This window comes from Sorex araneus, chromosome 11 (genome assembly GCF_027595985.1).
Source record: "Sorex araneus isolate mSorAra2 chromosome 11, mSorAra2.pri, whole genome shotgun sequence".
In the NCBI taxonomy this organism is placed as follows: Eukaryota; Metazoa; Chordata; class Mammalia; order Eulipotyphla; family Soricidae; genus Sorex; species Sorex araneus.
Genome location: NC_073312.1, coordinates 48,141,752 through 48,160,659, shown reverse-complemented (window position 1 = coordinate 48,160,659; position 18,908 = coordinate 48,141,752). Strand labels below are relative to the sequence as shown.

Sequence of the window (18,908 nt, the reverse complement as noted above, 5' to 3'; positions counted from 1 at the left end):
CAAAACAAAAAACAAAAATCGGGGTAGTGGGGTGGAATCTTAGGATGAAAAATTTGAGATCTGCTAGTGTGATAGAAACTCTTCCTTGGGGATTGTGGCCTTTCAGTGCCATAGGGAGGGCATGGGTGGTTTAAAAAGCCACCAGAAGTCCCCTGGCTTGGAACAGAACAGTCCTGTCCTTGCCTCTGCCAGGAGGAGCCTGGGCAGTGCCTGAGCAGACAGCAGTGGGAGAAAGGCTGACTGAGGCAGCTTCGGATTTAGTGGAAATTTTTGGACGCTTTACAAAGGCACTCAAGGCTGTTAGAATGAAACCAGAATGATGGCAACTGGATACAAAGATCAAACCTGCTGAAATACCACTCACCTGATGCTGAGGTCCCTGCCACACCAGTCCCAGATCACCTACTTCCTGAACTCGAGCCTGGGATCAGGTGGGAGGTGGGGAATATTTTTGGAGTGAATCATAACGTGTTAGCCAGTGACTCACCTGTTGGATTGCTGGTTTGATTGCCTGGACAACATAGAAGTGAATCAGGGATAGAGCTTTTACCTGTCAAAGAGCTGCTGACATTTTTGTTATACACGTAAAGTAGAAAGAAACAGGGTGGGGATGTGACTCAAGTAGTAAAGCACATGCCTGGCATGTCCAGGGCCCTAGAATCTGCCCCTGGCATTGAAGGCCCCAGCCCCCAGCTCCACACAATGCAGCCTGGTGGCCCCTGAGCACTGCCAATGTGACCCTCACAATAGAGATCTCCCACCCCCACTGCAAGAATAGATGCAGAAAGATCTTGGAGTCAATGGGCTGGCTCATCATTGATTCAGTTAACTGACGAGGATTGGGAATAAGGTAGAGGGAAGGGTAAAGATTGACCCCTTCACTTATTCTCCAGGAAGTGTTTGGCAGCCTACCCCGGTTACTTCCTCCCTCCCTTTCTCTCCTTCCCTTCCTCCTTCCCTCCCTCCTTTCCATCCATCTTTCCTTCCTCCTTTCCTTCTTCTCTTCCTCCCCTTCTCCTTTCCATTCTTCCCTTCTTTTCTCTCCCTCCCCTCCTTCCTTCCATCCTTTCCTCCTTCTCTCTCTCCCCTCCTTTCTACCTTCCCTCATTCTCTCTCTCTCTCTCTCTCTCTCTCTCTCTCTCTCTCTCTCTCTTGCTCTCCCTGTACTTGTGACTATCTGTGGTTTGTTCTTTTTTATCGCTGAATAATATTCTACTGTATGACTACGCTGCAGTTTATCCATTTACTCTGTGACAGACATTTGGGTTTTTTCTACTTTGGGGCTAAAATCACTCTGTAGAATCTTTGTATGAACTTGTACTTTCCTATCTGTTGAGTAAATATCCAGATGTAAACTGCTTGTACTGTAGTCAGCTCTTTCGGAAACTGCCCAATTATTTTCAAAACGGATAGACCATTTCACATTCTCAGTAGTGTTGTAGGAGACTTCCAGTTAACTTTATATACTTGCCAACATTTAGCTATCATTGTTCTTTTCATTTTAACCAATCTAGTAAGTGTGTAATGATACCTCATTATGGTTTTAATTTGCGTTTCCTTCATGACTAATGATGTTGAGCACCTTTTATGTGCTTATATGCCATCTGTGTGTGTCTGCTTGTTTGCCATCTAGGTACCTTGTTTGTCTAAATGCTCATTAAAATCTTTTGCCCATTTTAATTAGGCTTTATTGGGAGTCACAAAGATAGTATGGGAGGTAAGGCAAACTTGCTTTGCATGTGGCTGACCTAGGTTTGATCCTTGGCTCCTGGACCCTGTGGTGAGTGATCACTGAGCACAGAACCATGAACATACCCTGAGCACCTTGGGTGTGTGGTCCCAAAATGAAAACAAAGTAATTAGGTGTTATTTTCCTGTCGGAGTTTGAGAGTTCTCTAAATAGTCTTGGTACCGGTTCTTTATCAGATAATGTACTTTACAGATGTTTTTCTCAGTATGTGACTTTCCTTTTCATTCGTTTGGAGAGAAGTTCTGGATTTGATGGAGTTCAGTTTATTTTCTGAAGCATACTTTTTTTTTTTTTCTTTTTGGGTCACACCCAGCGATGCTCAGGGGTTACTCCTGGCTTTGCACTCAGGAACTACTCCTGGCGGTGCTTGGGGGACCATATGGGATGCCGGGGATCGAACCCAGGTCGGCCGCATGCAAGGCGAACGCCCTACCCGCTGTGCTATCGCTCCGGCCCCTGAAGCATACTTTTAAGAAATCTTTGCCTAGGGCCGGAGCAATAGTATGGGTAGAGAGTTTTCCTTGGACGTGGCCAACCCAGGTTCAATCCCCGGCATCCCATATGGTCCCCCCCAGCACACCAGGAGTAATTCCTGAGTGCAGAGCCAGGAATAACTCCTGAGTGTTGCTGGATGTGACCCAAAAAGAAAAGAAAAAGACCAGGGCTGGAAGCTTTGAATAATATCAATGTAATAAAGCTACAAGTCCACTTTTAAGTTGTATTTAAAAAAGAAAAAAGAAATCTTTGCCTAATCTAAGGTCACTATGATTTCATCCTGGGGCTGGAGAGAAATCTGCAAGTAAAGTACTTGCCTCGCATGTGGCCAAGTGGTTCGATCTCTGACACCCCTTATAGTTCCCTGAGCACCTCCAGGCATGATCCCTCAGTGCAGACCCTGAGCATGACTGGATATGGCCAAAAATATCCCAAATTCCCTCACCCCCAAAACTTACGCTTTTATTTATTGTTTTTTGGGTCACACCCGGCGATGCACAGGGGTTACTCCCGGCTCTGCACTCAGGAATCACTCCTGGCAGTGCTCAGGGGACCATATGGGATGCTGGGAATCAAACCTGGGTCGGTCGTGTGCAAGGAAAATGCCCTACCCGCTGTGCTATCGCTCCAGCCCCCATATGCTTTTAGATATTATACTTAGGTTTATAATTTGAGTTATTTTTGGTACAAGGAATGGATCAAAGTTCTTTTTTCTTTCAAAGTGAGTATTCAGTACTATTTGTTGAATGGACTGTTCTTTCTCCAGGGAAACATTTGTGCCATTTTAACTTCTGTGTGTGGAACTATTTTCTACTCTGTTCTGGTTCCATTGTTCTCCTTGTTTCTCTTGATGTTTGTGCCACACTGTCCTGATTACTGACCTTTACAGGAAATTAAGTCAGATGGTACCTTTAACTTTCTTTTTCCAATGCTGAATTGGGTAGTCTTAAGTACTTTGCATTTCCATATAAATTTTGGGGGCGGCTTGGATTGCATCTAGCAGCACTCAGAGGCTGTGCTCAGAGGTCACTCCTGGCAGGGCTTGGTGGGACCATATGTGGTGCTGGGGATTGAACCAGCTTGGCTGTGTGCAGTGCACTTGCTGTACTACTTCTGTGGCCCCTTAAAAGAATACTTATGTGTTCTTCTGAGTGAGGTAGGTCTCTATGATTGTTGGTTAGGTTCAGCTGGTTGGAATGTTGTTCAGAGGCCAGAGTGATAGTACAGAGTGTAGGGCATTTGCCTTGCACATGAATGACCTGGGTCTGATCCCTGGTATTCCATATGGTCCTCCAAGCACAGCCAGGAGTAATTCCTGAGTGCAGAGCCAGGAGTAACCTCTGAGCATCACCAGATGTGACACCAAAAGCCAAAAAGAAGGAAAGAAAGAAGGAAAAAGTTGTTCAGGTTGCTTTTATTCTTTTTGATTTTCTGACTACTTGTTCTATTGGTCGAAAGAGGGATTTGAAATTTCTCTGCTATATTTTCTAGCAGTTTTTTCTTTATGTTTTGAAATGTTGATAGCCATGTGTAAACATCAGGATTATCATAACCTTTATTATTGTTTTTACTATTAGTTTTTGGGACCACACCTGGTGGTGGTCAAGGGTTGCCCCCATAGTGCTTAAGGGAACAAAGCAGTTGCTGGATATTGAACCTGGGTTCTAGATGTAAAGTATGGGCTCCAGTCCTTTGAGGGTCTTTTTGGTTTTTTGTGGGTTTTTTGTTTGTTTGTTTTGTTTCTTTGTTTTTAGGTGGTGATTAGGGCTTACTCCTGGCTCTCCACGCAGGGATCACTCCTGGCAGTGCTTAGGAGACCATACATGGTGTCTGGGGTCAAACCCAGTTGGCCACATGCATTGCAAATGCCCTTCTTGCTGTACTCTCACTCCAGCCTTGTTCTGTTACTTTCATTGGTGCTAGAGGGACCTGGTAGTGTTCAGTGAGCATATGTAGTGCTGGGGAGTGGTGCTGGGTCAGACACGTGCAAGAGAAGTTCCTTAACCCTTGTCCTATCTCTCAAGTCCTGGTCATAGTATTTTAAATGGACTTATTCATTCCTGGTGATATTATGATACTAATACAGTCACTTCAGTTTTCTTTTCTTTTTTTTTTTTCTCTCTCTCCTTTTGGGGTGTTGTGGTTTGCAATATAGGTATTAAGTGGCCATCATGTTTGGTCTGTAGTCTACTTTCAGCTCGCATCTCCCATCCCGAACGGACCCTCCAAGCACCATTTATTTGGTGGTCCCTTTCTTATCTGAGCTGCCTTTTCCCCCAGTATATGAGGCCGGCTTCCAAACCGTGGAGCAATCCTCCTAGTACACATCTCTACTATTCTTGGGTGTAAGTTTCACATTCTGTTACTTTATATTCCACAAATGAGTGCAATCTTTCTATGTCTGTCCCTCTCTTTCTGATTCATTTTACTTAACATGATACTCTCCATGTTGATCCACTTATGTGCAAATTTCATGACTTTATCCGTCACTTTTGATTAGTGTTGGGCTTAAGCTTTTTTTATTTATACCAATTTTGTATCTTTAAGGTAGATTTTATATACTTAGGCTATATATTATATATATTTTTAAAAAGGCCCAACTATATATATATAATATATATTATATATAATATATATATATTTTGCTTTTTGGGTCACACCTGGCAATGCACAGGGGTCACTCCTGGCTCTACACTCAGGAATTACTCCTGGCGGTGCTCAGGGGACCATGTGGGATGCTGGGAATCAAACCTGGGTTGGCCGTGTGCAAGGAAAACGCCCTACCTGCTGTGCTGTCACTCCAGCCCTCAACTATATTTTTCTTACATAACAAATTCTTCCTTTGTTTTTGGACACCTCACAGTGCTCAGAGCTGACTCCCAGACTCTGTGCTCACGGTCCTTCCGGGTGGTGTTTGCAGGGGTCCTGTGGTACCAGGAATTGAACCCAAGACTTCACACATGCAAGGCAAGTGCTTACCACTGAGCCACACTCCAGCCCTCATCTTTATTATTCTTTAACTTTTTTTAAAAAACAAGATTCACACCCTTGGGTGTAAGTGTGTGTGATAGGGCCACTCCTGGTGCTGCTCAGCCCAGCCCAGCCCAGTGGATTTGATGCTTGGCCCCGCAGTGTCAGTGATAGTTTGGGGCCTTGCATTTCCAAGGCATGTGCTCTGCCCCTGAACATGATATCCTGGTAGCTGCGAAGCCTCCTGAGCACTACTGTGGTTACATAAGTGACCGAACCACTGAACCATGTTGCTGGGATTGGCTCCCAGTGGACCTTCCCAAGGTCCACTGCTTGAAAATACCCTTCCCCCCAAAAAAAAAAATGAGAAGAAGAATAGTGATGGTATGTGATTCCTTTAGCAGCAGTAAAATAGGACTGAGAGAGAGGACTGGTTCTCTCCCTCTGGACAGGGGTCACAGGCAGAGCACGTGCAGTGGGTTGGTGAGCTGGGCTCATGCCTCACTCCAGGGCGTTTCCCAGGGCTTCAGGGGTGGCCATTTGTTGGCTGCCAGCCCATTAGGTTCTCAGCACACTTTCCCTGAAGGAACAGAAACAAAATGGTTCCCTTTTTTTTTTTTTTTTTTTTTTTTTTTTTGCTTTTTGGGTCACACCCAGCGATGCTCAGGGGTTACTCCTGGCTCTGCACTCAGGAATTACTCCTGGCGGTGCTTGGGGGACCATATGGGATGCTGGGGATCGAACCCGGGTCGGCCGCATGCAAGGCAAACGCCCTACCCGCTGTGCTATCGCTCCGGCCCCAAAATAGTTCCCATTTTGCAGGCACTCTCCTCCCCTGCATCCATTCACTCTGCAGCTGTGGCTTGAAAGCATCCATAGACAGTCCATATTTGCGGCTGTTTCAACAAGACTTCACTTAAACCACTGGAGGGATGGGATTTCATTCATGTGCTGCGGTGGGCTGGCGACGGCCTCATGTTGAACCCCTGCTTCACTGAGTTAGTGAATATTTTGTCTGCTTCTCTTGTTTTGATTGCCTTTAGAAACCTTGCCCACTGTGTACTGCTTAAGCTACACACCGTACAGATCATATGACTTCTGACTTCCTACAGCATTCCAAATAAAAGTCAGAATTATCTTTCTGTGATTGTTGTTGCTTTGGGGCCATACCTGGTGGTGCTTCAGGCCTACTCCTGGCTCTGTGCTGAGGTATCACTCTAGTGGTGCTCAGGTATTTGAGTTGAGTCCCGAAGATTGAACTTGGGTCAGCTGTGTGCAAGGCAAGTGCCTTATCTGTTATACTCTCTCTTCCGGTCCCCATCTGACTAACATTTTCAGTCTTCAGTGGTTCCCCATCTGTCAGCAGACACAGCCTACTTGGCATGCTTTCCTGCCGGGATGTTCCTCAGGCCCTGCTTTTTCTGGAAAGCTTTTCCCTCTCTCCATCAAATGCCTCTCCAGAAGCATGGCCATGCCGTGGCACCCTTTTCATGCCCCTCTTCTTGAGACAGCATTCCAGAGCCCCTGAGAGGGAGAGTTGCTTTCTGTTTCCGTGTGTTAGATGCTTCTCTTTGCTCTGGGTCTGAAACCTGAGTGTCTGGGTGGATGTCTGGGCAGCCACCTGCTAGCCCCTCACTCAAGAGGGGCACTCTGTCCCCCTTGCTCCAACTCAGCATTCGGCATCGAGCCCTGCTTGGAGTAGAGAGGGGCCCAGCTATGTGTGAGGCAGCCTCAGAGATGGCCCCTGCATTTCAGCATTGGGTCCTGCACACAGCATGCAGCTGCTCCTGGGACCACTAGTCCGTCCCCCCACTCAGGGCAACTCCCTACTGCTCCTGCCGCTCCCTCAATGTCCTCTCACCCTTTGGTTCCACAGAGCTGCGGTGCAACCCTGGCCAGTTTGCCTGTCGCAGTGGTGCCATCCAGTGCATCCCCCTGCCCTGGCAGTGTGATGGCTGGGTGACGTGTGAAGATGAGAGCGATGAAGCCAACTGTCCAGGTGAGTGCATGGTCATCGTGGACCGTGCCGGGTCACCACCCCTGCTGTGCTATGTGTCTGTGCTTCCCCTGGGTGGGAGGGTGAGGTGGGGTTCAATTGTCATCCGCTGCGTCCATGTGCCGGGAGCTAATTTTGAATGGACTCGATACTGGCTCCCAGAACCTGCAGGACAGCAGAGTCAGGGCAGTGGGGGCGACAGCAGAGGTGCTGCTCATTGCACCCCATGGAGGGAGGCAGTGCTGGCCATCACAGTAGGGGGCTCTCCTCGGCCTGGCCCTCCCTTGCCCTGCCCACTCTCTCAGGAGTTCCTTTTGAGATCTATTGGCCTGTCATGCTGGTATTTGAAGTGGGCTTGGGCTCCCCACTCATCTTCCCAGCAGCTGTGGGCTCCTCAGGACGCATAGTGGAGACCCCTCGACCTCATTTCTGCCCCTGAACCCTCAGGTGTAGAATGCACCCGTGGATGATGATGGTCACCGCCTTCCTGGTGCTTCGCGCAGGCCCAGGAGAAAGCGTGCCCTCGTGTATGTACATGAGCATGTGTGCGTGTTGAAGCCCCTCAGAGGAAAATGTACCTTATACTCCTGCTTGAGAACCCCCACCCAGCTCTTTGGCCTGGCAGTCAGCTCTTCACGTTCAGCTTGGCTTTACTGCACTGACCTGATTTGCTGTGTTGCCCTGACAGGGGCTGGGCTCTTGGCTGCTGCTCCACTGGTGCCTTTCTCTTCTCCTGGGCCCCATCGTTCTGAGTCTGTGTGAGCTGTACATCCAGTCGTAGCTCCAGTGATAGCAGAGGGTGTCTCTGGACCTCCTGGCTGGAGGTTGGCTAATGCCCGCACTTGCCTATCCCACCCCTGCCAGTACCTGGGAATGAGCAGCTCTCAGATTTCCTATGTCCATGTGCAACTCTGATCACTCCTCCCAGGCTATGAACTTCCTGAGAGCAGAAGAGCAAGCCTTGGCCTGGGGTCCTTTTCAGCATTCAGTGAATGAAAGGAGCTTGGGAACTACTCTAGGCCAGGTGCTATAGAAAACCCTGTTCTTCTAACCAAGATGCCTTAAGAGGGCATCACACAGAAGGTGGCATTTGGGCGTGGGGTTGCTGTGAAGGAAGGAAGGTTGGAGCACGGGAAGTAGACATGGTTGGGTGCATTGTCTGTAATGATGGACCCCCACAGCAGGGGCCCTCTCTGAACCCTTCATGGAGCTGTCCCTGGTTCATTGGCTTGTGCATGTCTGGGGAGGTGTCTGACTCTCCACTTTGGGGTGTGAATGGTGGTAGGTGGGTCTAGACCTGATAACTTGATGTCTGGAAGCCCTCGCAGTCATACGTTTGGTTCCTGCCCTAGAGTGTGATTTTAGCAGAGTCAGGAAGGAGCTGCCTTTGTGCTGCTAAGGGGTCACTCCCAGCAGTCCTCCTGGGGCCATTTGGTACAGTGAAGCCACCTGGGTCTCTGCTGCAGTCCTGGGAGTCATCTCCCTGGCGTGGACTATAGGTGCTCCTAAGAGCTGGGCTTGTACAAGCAGTTGAGTACTTAACCTTGCATGTTAGAGACTGGGTTCAAACCCCAACATAGCCCCCCTACCCGCACACACACCTAAAAGGAGGGGAAGGGTGGCAAGAATATGGAGACTCGGTGCTGGATCTAACTGCACTGTGACTGGGAACTGTTCCTCTGACTCACGGCTGCAGCATCCTGGATATCCTGCTAGAACAGCGCTCCAATACCTCTATACCCGCAGATGCCTTGCCCCGCACCCAGCAGCAGCCACAGCAGAAGACCTCTGGTTCCCAGCCTTGACACATCTGCAGGCTGGTTCCAGCCCACACACCAGTGGTTGAACTGTCCTAAAGGGTAGTCTGAACAAAGAAGGAAATGGCTCTGAATTTGCTTTATAGTGGAAGCATGCCTTATTGTCTGGCTGTTTCTCTTTCTTTCTTCCTTTTTTTTGTTTTTTGTTTTTTGTTTTTGGACCATACCTGGTGGAGCTAAGTGATTACTCCCAGCTTCATACTCCAGAGTTGTTCCCGGCAGTACTTGGGAAACTGTGTTGTGCCAGGGATCAAATCCAGATCTCCTGTTCCATGCAGAGTATATGCTGTGGTCCATTTATTGATTGTTTTGATTTAGTTTGGTTTTGTTTTTGGGCCATACTTGGTGCTACTCTTAGCTCTGCGCTCAGTGAATCACGGACAGTTCCAGGGAGGGTTCAGTTTGGAGAAGGCCCTTGTGGGGGGCCATCTTTACAATCACCCAACCAAACTATGTCTGCTTCCTGTGCTCAAACCCTCCTTCCTTTATGGCAACCCCCACGTCTAAATGCCACCTTCTGTGTGATGCCCTCCTAGGGCATCTTGGTTAGAGAAATCATTTTTTCTACAGCGCCTGGCCTATAACAATTTGCAATTTTATTAAATGACGTGAAAAGACTTCAATAAATAGAGACATGATGATTTTTCCCTGGGACAACCTACTAAGGTAAAAGCTTGTTTTTATATCAACCTATGGATTCAGTGTGTATCCTATAGAGGCCTCCACAGTTGTTCTTTTTGGGGTGAGGAGAGCACGGGGAACTTGGTGAGTCATTTCTAAAATGTTTCAATAAAGGACTATAGTTATTAGGGCCTGGACTGGGACTGAGGCTCAGCAGTAGAGCATTTGTGTTGCATGTAGGAGGCCCTGCCTTGATCTCCTGGACCATGTGATCCAGAGCATAGTACCCAGGCCTCCTGCATGCACTCCAGCCCAGTTTTGAGCTCTCTCTCTCTAGTCCAAGGGTTATTTTCTTTAAGTAACAAAATACGTTAACTGTTTTTGGGGGCTGGGGGTGGTTGTGGTGACTTGGGGCCATTCCTGTTGCTGCAGTCAGAAATTACTCCTGGCAGTTCACAGAGGACCATATGGGTTGCTTGGAATCAAACCCAGGTTGGCTGTTTGTAAGGCAGTTGCTTTAACCAGTGTGCTATCACTCCAGCCCCCAAAAATGTTGACTTTAAAAGTGTTCATTCTAAGGGACTGCATGAACCTAATCTGAGTTTGGTCCCGACAACATATGTAGTCCTCTGAGCACTGCCAGGCGTGATCCCTGAGCAGAGAACCAGGAGTATGTTCCAAGTATCACTGGGTGTGGCTCAGATTCAAAAATAAAATAGAAGTGTTAGTCTCCTCTCTGTGTGTGTGTATTTTTGCATTATAACATATATGTTACATATGTGTTTCACGGAGAATCAGCATGTGGGGGCCAGAGAGATAGTATAGTGGGTAGGGCATTTGCCTTGCATGTGGCCGATCTGGCTTTGAGTTCCAGCACCCCATATTGTCCCCCTTGCCCCATCAGGAGTGACCCCAGAGTGCAGAGCCAAGAGTAAGCCCTGAGCACCATCGAGTGAAGTCCAAACCCCCTATCCAAAAATCAACATGTGTTTATATTTCTAGGCCCCCTCACTATAAAGACACTCTTTTCCCTTTTGAAACAAAATAAAAGTGGCCAGTTTTAACAGATTGGAAATAAGAATCCCCTTGGAGGAATATAGCTCATTGGCAGGGCCTTGCCTGAGTAAAGCCCTGGGTTTAATACCTTGCACACACCCACAGAGAAAAAAAAATCCTATAGAAAACTAAGATCTATTCTTCAGTCTGATCCTAGGCATCACATGCTCCCTTGAGTGTTTCTGGGTATAGTTCTGGTGACCCCAGAAGTCCTGGGGTGGCCCCAGCCTGAACCAGCACCACATCCTCCAGCCCTTCATTGAAGCCCCAGCCTGGTTGGCTGAATATCACTGGGAGTGGCCCCCTTCCAAATAAAAGCAAAGCTGGTAAGATCTCTTATCTAAAAACTTTAATAAAGATCGTAACCAGGGGCTGGAGAGATAGCACAGCGGGTAGGGCATTTGCCTTGCACGCAGCCAACCCAGGTCCGATTCCCAGCATCCCATATGGTCCCCTGAGCACCACCAGGGGTAATTCCTGAGTGCAGAGCCAGGAGTGACCCCTGTGCATCGCCGGGTGTGACCCAAAAAGCCAAAAAAAGAAAAAAGAAAAAAAGATTGTAACCAGACAGACCACAGAGTAGGACACTTACAGCATCATAAGGACTATGAGCCAGCACATATTAAAAAAAAAAACAACCAACCACCTGATCAAAAAGAAACAAGCAGGGAGCTGGAGTGATAGCACAGCAGGTAGGGCGTTTGCCTTGCACGAGGCCGACCCGGGTTCTAATCCCAGCATCCCATATGGTCCCCTGAGCACCGCCAGGGGTAATTCCTGAGTTCAGAGCCAGGAGTAACCCCTGTTCATCGCCAGGTGTGACCCAAAAACCAAAAATAATAATAATAATAATAGTAAAAACAAAAACAAGCAGGGATTTCACCTAAAAATGAACAAGAATGGTAATTAAACATGAAAAGAGATTCCACATCATTGGTATTCTCAGACTACAGTGAGATACCATTTTACCACGATGTGTTTGGTGAAAATTCAGATGTCTGGCACTTAGGATATGATTCAAGTGTCAGAGCACTTGCCTGGCATGGACAAGACCCTGACTTTTGTCCTGGTACCATGGCCCTCAGAATACCACCTTGGGCCCCATATACTGCCAGGGGTTAAGAGGATTAGGTAACTTAAAAATCTCATCTTTTGCTTGGGTGGAAGCAGGGTAAATTGATCCACTCAACTTTGGAAAACAGGCATATCTCACATAGCTCAACATTTTCATACTTTCAGATTTCCATTCCATTAGTACTTCTAATACACATCTTGGAAGCAACCCAAGTATCTGTTCACATGATGGAGAGTTATGGGCCTAATCAGTGAGCGAATGTCAGCTTCATGCAGCGTCAGGGATGAATCTTAAAAACAAAAGGTAGGTGACAAAGGCGAGTAGTCAAAAAGTATCAACAACAATGGAAGTCAAAGCAAGCCTTATTTTATTTACTGGCTTAGATGTACGGGGTGAACTTTAAGGAAAAAAGTAGAAAAGGGATTCCCAGGAGTTGATTTCCCCTCTCCTCCCTGGAGCAGAGACAGAAGCTTGAGGCCAGGAGAAGTAGATGCATTGCGCTCTACAGTTGATATTAGGATGGGCTTCGGGGTTCACAACTGCATTTTAGGGACCAGAGCAATGGTACCGCAGGTAGGACGTTTGCTTTGCATGTGAGCAACCTGGGTTCCATTCCTGGCATATCCCATATGGTCTTCTGAGTACCACCAGGAGGGATTCCTAAGTGCAGAGCCAGGAGTATGCCTTGAGCATCACCAGGTATGGCTCAAAAACAAAATACAACTATTTTATTTGGCTTTGTATCTCATAGTGTTACATGTATTCTTTAGAATATTTCAGCTATTCTTCAGTTTGTTTTCCCAGTAAGAGTAGTTAGTAGAAAGGGAAAGAAAACTGACTTCACCTCAGAGAAAACTGTACCCAGGGGCCTGCTTGAAAGAGAGAAAGAGAAGACATGGGCAGTTGCTCCTGAAATACTTGCAGGAACAGAATACAGAGGATAGTTATCTGTCACCGCCCCATTCCTTTTTCACTCTGCCTGGCTAGCTGACTTTTCTCCCACCAACAGAAACGAGGCTTATTTTCAGGACCTGCAATCTCCAGAATGGTAGCTATAAGTCATAAGTGGCCATTGAGCATGTGTCTCCTTCCAGCTGAGACACGATGCAAACATAGAATACATATTGAATGTCAAAGAGTATCAACAAAATGTGAAACACCAGTAATATTTCTTACATTGGTAACCTGTTGAATGATAGTATTTGTTGTTTGTTGGTTTTGGTTTTGGGGCCACACTTGGCAATGCTCAAGGGTTACTCCTGGCTCTGTATTCAGGAATTACCCATAGCAGGGCTCATGAGATGCTGAGAATTGTACCCAGTCTGCCTAATGCAAAGCAAATGCCCTGACCACTGTGCTATTGCTCGGTCCCAAAAATGATAGTATACTATGTCAAGATGTATTGTGGGGGTTGAAGTGATAGCACAGTGGGTACGGCGTTTGCCTTGCATGCGGCCGACCCAGGTTCGATTCCCAGCATCCCACATGGTCCCTTGAGCACCACCAGGAGTAATTCCTGAATGCAGAGCCTGAATGGAGAAAAATAGTCTTGTCTGTTAAAAAAGACTAGAAGATAAACTGTTTACTGTTATAAAACTTGCTGTCCACAGCCAAGTTTACGTCAGGCTCACTGCCTTAAAATGTGTCATACTTGGAAGGCCGGAGAGAGAGAGAATGGGAGGTACAGCACTTTGTTCGTGGCTGTGGCAGCAGTGACCCTGATTTGAATCCCCACCACTACATATGGCCCCCTCAGCACTGCCAGGGGTCATTCCTGGGCACAGAGCTGGTTCCTGAGCACTGCAGGGTGTCACCCTGAGACCAGAACCAAAAAAATCATTTATAACTTGTTCATATTAAAATAATAAAATAAAATAATAATGAAGCATTTAAAAATAGTATTTCGTTTATGATTTTTATTGTCAGATACATAATAAATTACATAGCCATTAAAAGAGAAAATAATATCTGAATGTTAGCTGAGCAAAACTGCAGGTATTCAGGGTTGGTTCAGTGAGTAAAAGAAAACTTCAAACATACAATCTAGGGACATGGGGAGAAGGCTCACGTGTGTGGCATGTAAGAAGCCCTGAGTTCTCACCCTAGTGAATTGCTGGGTGTGGCCATCATAAGCCCCCAAAAGACTGAGCACAAGGAGTGGGGGGGAAGGGGCCCCGAAAGACTGAGCATGAGGGGTTGTGTGTGTGTGTGATGTCCACCTTGCTTGGGACTGGTTGTGTGTTTGTGTATGTATGTGATGTCCAGCTTGCTTGGGACTTGTGTGTGTGTGTGTGTGTGTGAGAGAGAGAGAGAGAGAGAGAGAGAGAGAGAGAGAGAGAGAGAGAGAGAGAGATGATGATGTCCAGCTTTTCAGGACTGGTGTGTGTGTGTGTGTGTGTGTGTGTGTGTGTGTGTGTGTGTGTGGTGTGTGTGTGTGTGTGAGAGAGAGAGAGATGATGATGATGTCCAGCTTTTCAGGACTGGTGTGTGTGTGTCTGTGTGTGTGTCTGTGTGTGTGTGTGTGTGTGTGTGTATAACTGGGCTCAGCCAGGGAACCCAGCAACAAAAAGTTAGAGAATATGGGAGTGCTCGGGAAATCTTTAGGAAGACTGCTGGCTGACCTGTGAACGTCCAGGGCAGGACCCTGGACTCTGGGGGGAGGACTAAGGTAGAATGTCTGATACATGCGCAGCCATCTCAGATGTGACACTCTGGAAAATCAAAACTTTGTCTGCTGGTGCTGAGGATCAAATCCAGTGTCTCATGTGCAAGGCAAATGCTCTGCCACTGAGCCACACTCTAACCTGAAATCAGGACATTCAAAGCAGCTGTGTCTGCTCAGAAATCGAAAAAGGGAGCCAGAAAGATAGTTTAGCAGGTAGGGTGCTTTGCCTTGCACATGGCTGACCTATGTTTGATGACCTCAAACATTCAAAAAATGTTTGAAGTTTTCTTTTACTCACTGAACCAACCCTGAATACCTGCAGTTTTGCTCAGCTAACATTCAGATATTATTTTCTCTTTTAATGGCTATGTAATTTATTATGTATCTGACAATAAAAATCATAAATGAAATACTATTTTTAAATGCTTCATTATTATTTTATTTTATTATTTTAAAGGTTCCCTTATTCCTGCTAGGAGGGATCTCCGAACACAGCCAGGTGTGACCCCAAAACAAAATGAAAAATGTTTACATATAGACCAGGCAGGGTGATATGCAGAAAAGATTTAATACCAGGCTCATCCCAAGATGCAGAGCAATGTGGACTCATTAATGAAAGTCTCCCCCATGTAGAGCCTTTTGGCAAAGATTGGGGGAGGTGGCTTGTTTTTCCAAGTGCCTGATTTTCAGCAAGAAAAGCACAAGGAATGCGGAGAAACAAGGAAACCCAGCCTTTAATACATTATTTATTTATTTTGGTTTGGGGACACTCCTTGGCGGTCTTGGGAAACTGTTAAGTGGTACCAGGATAGAACCCAGATCCTCTGACTGGCCATGTGCAAGGTGTAGGCCTGCCTGCTGTACTATCTCTTCGGCCCTGTCTCTGTGTTAGAGGAACTCAGCCTGGGGGTGGCTTAACTAGTAATGGCTGGGTCCCCAGCACCCGCCCTGCATGCTGCAGGCATTCTCAGCACAGCATCCTGGCATGTTCAGGCACCATGACCAAGCAGCAAAGCTAGCATGTACACACCCCCAACCCCTACCACAGTCATTGCCACAACACCACAGGGAAGCGATAAGCGATGGGGAGGGGGCTGTCATAGAGCCAAAGCTGGGAGTTCTGTGGAGCCCTGAGGTCCACCTCATTCTTCTAGCTCTGATCTTCTGCCACCTATGGTCTCATCAGGGGCTGCACGGACCTGTCCCCTTCAGGAGGAGGCCAGAGAGCCTTTCAGCAGCTTCCCACATTCCACATGGCCTACAGGATCTCCTGGAGCACCGGCCCAGCATTCGTGCCGGGCTGCCACAGTGTGCCAGGACCGAGGAACAGTGTTTGGCTGCTGGCTGGCTGGCTAAACCTGGAATCTGCACCCTTCTGGCCTTTGCTTTGGGCAACACCCTGGGGCCCTTCACCACGGGCTGCTCTGTGCCGCATCCCTGCCCCTTCAGCTCTACGCTGTCTGCTGCTGGAACATGCTGAGCTTAACTATCAAACTCTGTCCCTCCTTGTTTAAAAAAAAAAAAGACTAAGCAGCAGAAATTATTTCTGAAGAAACAACAGAGATCAGGCATACAAAGGCTCTGCATTTGCTACTGAAATATGCTTCAAAAGCTAAAGGAAAATAACCGAAAGAAACGGGAAAACAGGGCTGGAGCGATAGCACAGCGGGTAGGGCGTTTGCCTTGCACTCGGCCAACCCGGGTTCGAATCCCAGCATCCCATATGGTCCCCTGAGCACTGCCAGGGGTAATTCCTGAGTGCAGAGCCAGGAGTAACCCCTGTGCATCGCTAGGTGTGACCCAAAAGGAAAAAAAAAGAATCAAAAAAAAAAAAAGAAACAGGAAAACAGTATTTGAATGAAATAAAAGAAATTTTAAAAAGGAACCAAATGGAAATACAATAGCAGCTCAACCGACAACTTCACTAGAAGGAAGGGTTAAATAGTAGGCAGGAGGAGCCAAAGAAATGAGTGAATTTGAAGTAGGACACTTTTTGTTCGGTTTTGTTTGGTTTTGGGGACCACACCTAGCTGTGCTCAGGGCTGACTCCTGGCTCAGTGCTCAGGGATCACTCCTGGTCGGGTTCAGGGACCATATGCAGTGCCTGGGACAAACTCCTCTGTCAGCTGCAAGGCACACACCTTATTATAAAGTTTATCTTACCATAGAGTCTTTAGAACAAAAAGAAAGAACAAAGGTAAATAGCCTTGGGGACATAGAGCTTCACCCAGCAACAAGCAGGGCAAAGTCATTTCCTTTGTTGACTGTAGCACTATTTACAACAAATAGCCAAGTACCAAGCAACAGATGAGTGGATAAAGAAGGTTCGTTACAGACACATGGAACACTGTTTGGGTATGAGCAAAGACAAAATTCTGGAATTGCAGTGTCATGCTAAGTTAAGTGAGTCAGAAAAGACTAACTCCAGATGATTTGGCTCAGATGCAAAGTATAAAGATGCAGACAGGGATTAGTCCCTAATGCAAACAAACCCTGAAACATGATCAGTAGATCTGGGAACTGAGACACTGGTGGAGGGATTCCTGTAGTTACAAATAAATGAGTTCAATGGTACTGTAAATTGTGGTGCCTCAGTTACAGAGCCAGGACTAGCCCCTGAGCACCATTGGGAGTGTGTGATTCCTAGCGAGCACTGTGGCTGAGTAATGCAGCCAGATGTGCAACCCCTAGTTATCACAAGTTCCTAGATACCTATGGCCCACTAAAGGAAAGGAAGGACTGGAATCTCCACAAATACCAACACAGTCACTGAAGAAGACCTAGCAAACAATTCAGAGCATGTAAAAAAAGTTTAATATACTATGACCAAATTTATTCTTGGAATGGGCAGATGGGTCACCATACTAAGACCAGTCACCAGAAAACAGCACACTAACAATGTAGTATTCATTGTTTATCGCATAAAAAGCACTTAGCCAAATCAAACATTCTTTCACACTAAAAAATCTTTGCTAAAGCATGGAGTCAAAATATTATACCTTAGCGTAATAAAGGCCACATATGAAACTCCTACAGCTAACATACTCAATAGTTAAAAACTAAAAGATTCGGGGCTGGAGTGATAGCACAGCGGGTAGGGCGTTTGCCTTTCATGCGGCCAACCTGGGTTCGATTCCCAGCATCTCATATGGTTCCCTGAGCACCGCCAGGATTAATTTCTGGATGCAGGGCCAGGAGTAACCCCTGAGCATCGCCGGGAGTGACCCAAAAGGAAAAAAAAAAAAGATTCCTCTAAATTTAGGAACAAGATGTTTAGTTCACCAGTTTTATTCAAAATATCCGAAGTTCAGAGCAAGTAGACCAATTTTAAAAACTCAGAATTGAAAAGGAGGTGCTAGAGCGATAGTACAGCAGGTAGGGCGATTGCCTTTGCATGTGGCCGACCTGGATTTGACCCCTGGCATCCCATATGGTCCCCCAGGCACTGCCAGGAGTAATTCCTGAACATCACTGGGTATGACCCAAAAAGCAAAAAAAAAAAAAAAAAATTGAAAAGGAAGAAATAAACCCTTGCTCAAGTATACGCTTTTAATTTTATTTTTATTGGGTATGTGGGACAGGTGGCTGAGATCTCCAAGCCTGCTCGGATCAGGACTGGGCCTCCTCAACCCGGATTCCCAGTTTTCCAGTAGCTTGGCAGCCACACCCACAAACTGCCCCCCCCCCCCCCCCCGTGCCATGTAATCTTATCAATGGCCATGATCCAGAGACTATAAAACAAAGCTCCCAGAAGAGAGCGATGAAGAATCTCACACGCCAGAGTCTGGCAAGCTACCCATGGTGTATTTGATATGCCAAAAACAATAATAGTAATGGGCCTCACTCCCCTGACCCAAAACACAACAGGGACGAATGGAGACATTACTGGTGTCTGCTCAAGCAAATTGATGAGCAACAGGACGACAGTGATACAGTGATATATTGGGTGACACCCAGTAGTGCTCCATGCAGAGGGATCACTCCTGGTGGGCTCAGGGAACAATATTGAAAACTGGGGATTGAACCCAAGTCCACCGCATGCAAGGAAAAGACCCTCACCACATTCTATTGCTTTGACCCTCAGATAATACCATTTTTATGTAGAAATTCCTAAAGATTACACCTGCATATACACACATGCATCAAGCACTATTTAAAATAATAAGAGGGGCTGGAGCAATAGCACAGCAGGTAGGGCATTTGCCTTGCACGCGGCCGACCCGGGTTCGATTCCCAGCATCCCATATGGTCCCCTGAGCACCACCAGGAGTGATTCCTGAGTGCAGAGCCAGGAGTAACCCCTGTGCATTGCCAGGTGTGACCCAAAAAGCATAAATAAATAAATAGAATAATAAAAGAATTTGGCGGGGCTGGAGCAATAGCACAGCAGGGAGGTCGTTTGCCTTGCACGCAGCCGACCCGAGTTCGATCCCTGGCATCTCATATGGTCCCCCGAGCACTGC

The 18,908-nt window shown here is 46.9% G+C and overlaps 1 protein-coding gene across 2 annotated transcripts in view; it reads left to right on the top strand.

The window, feature by feature from the left end:
• Positions 1-18,908, top strand: part of DGCR2 (DiGeorge syndrome critical region gene 2) — a 57,636-nt gene that overhangs the window by 16,811 nt on the left and 21,917 nt on the right. For both annotated transcript variants that reach the window (XM_055118901.1, XM_004607464.2), the window contains exon 2: positions 7,092-7,214. In XM_055118901.1, the coding sequence (XP_054974876.1) occupies positions 7,092-7,214 (123 nt within the window). The remainder of the gene's footprint in view (positions 1-7,091; positions 7,215-18,908) is intronic.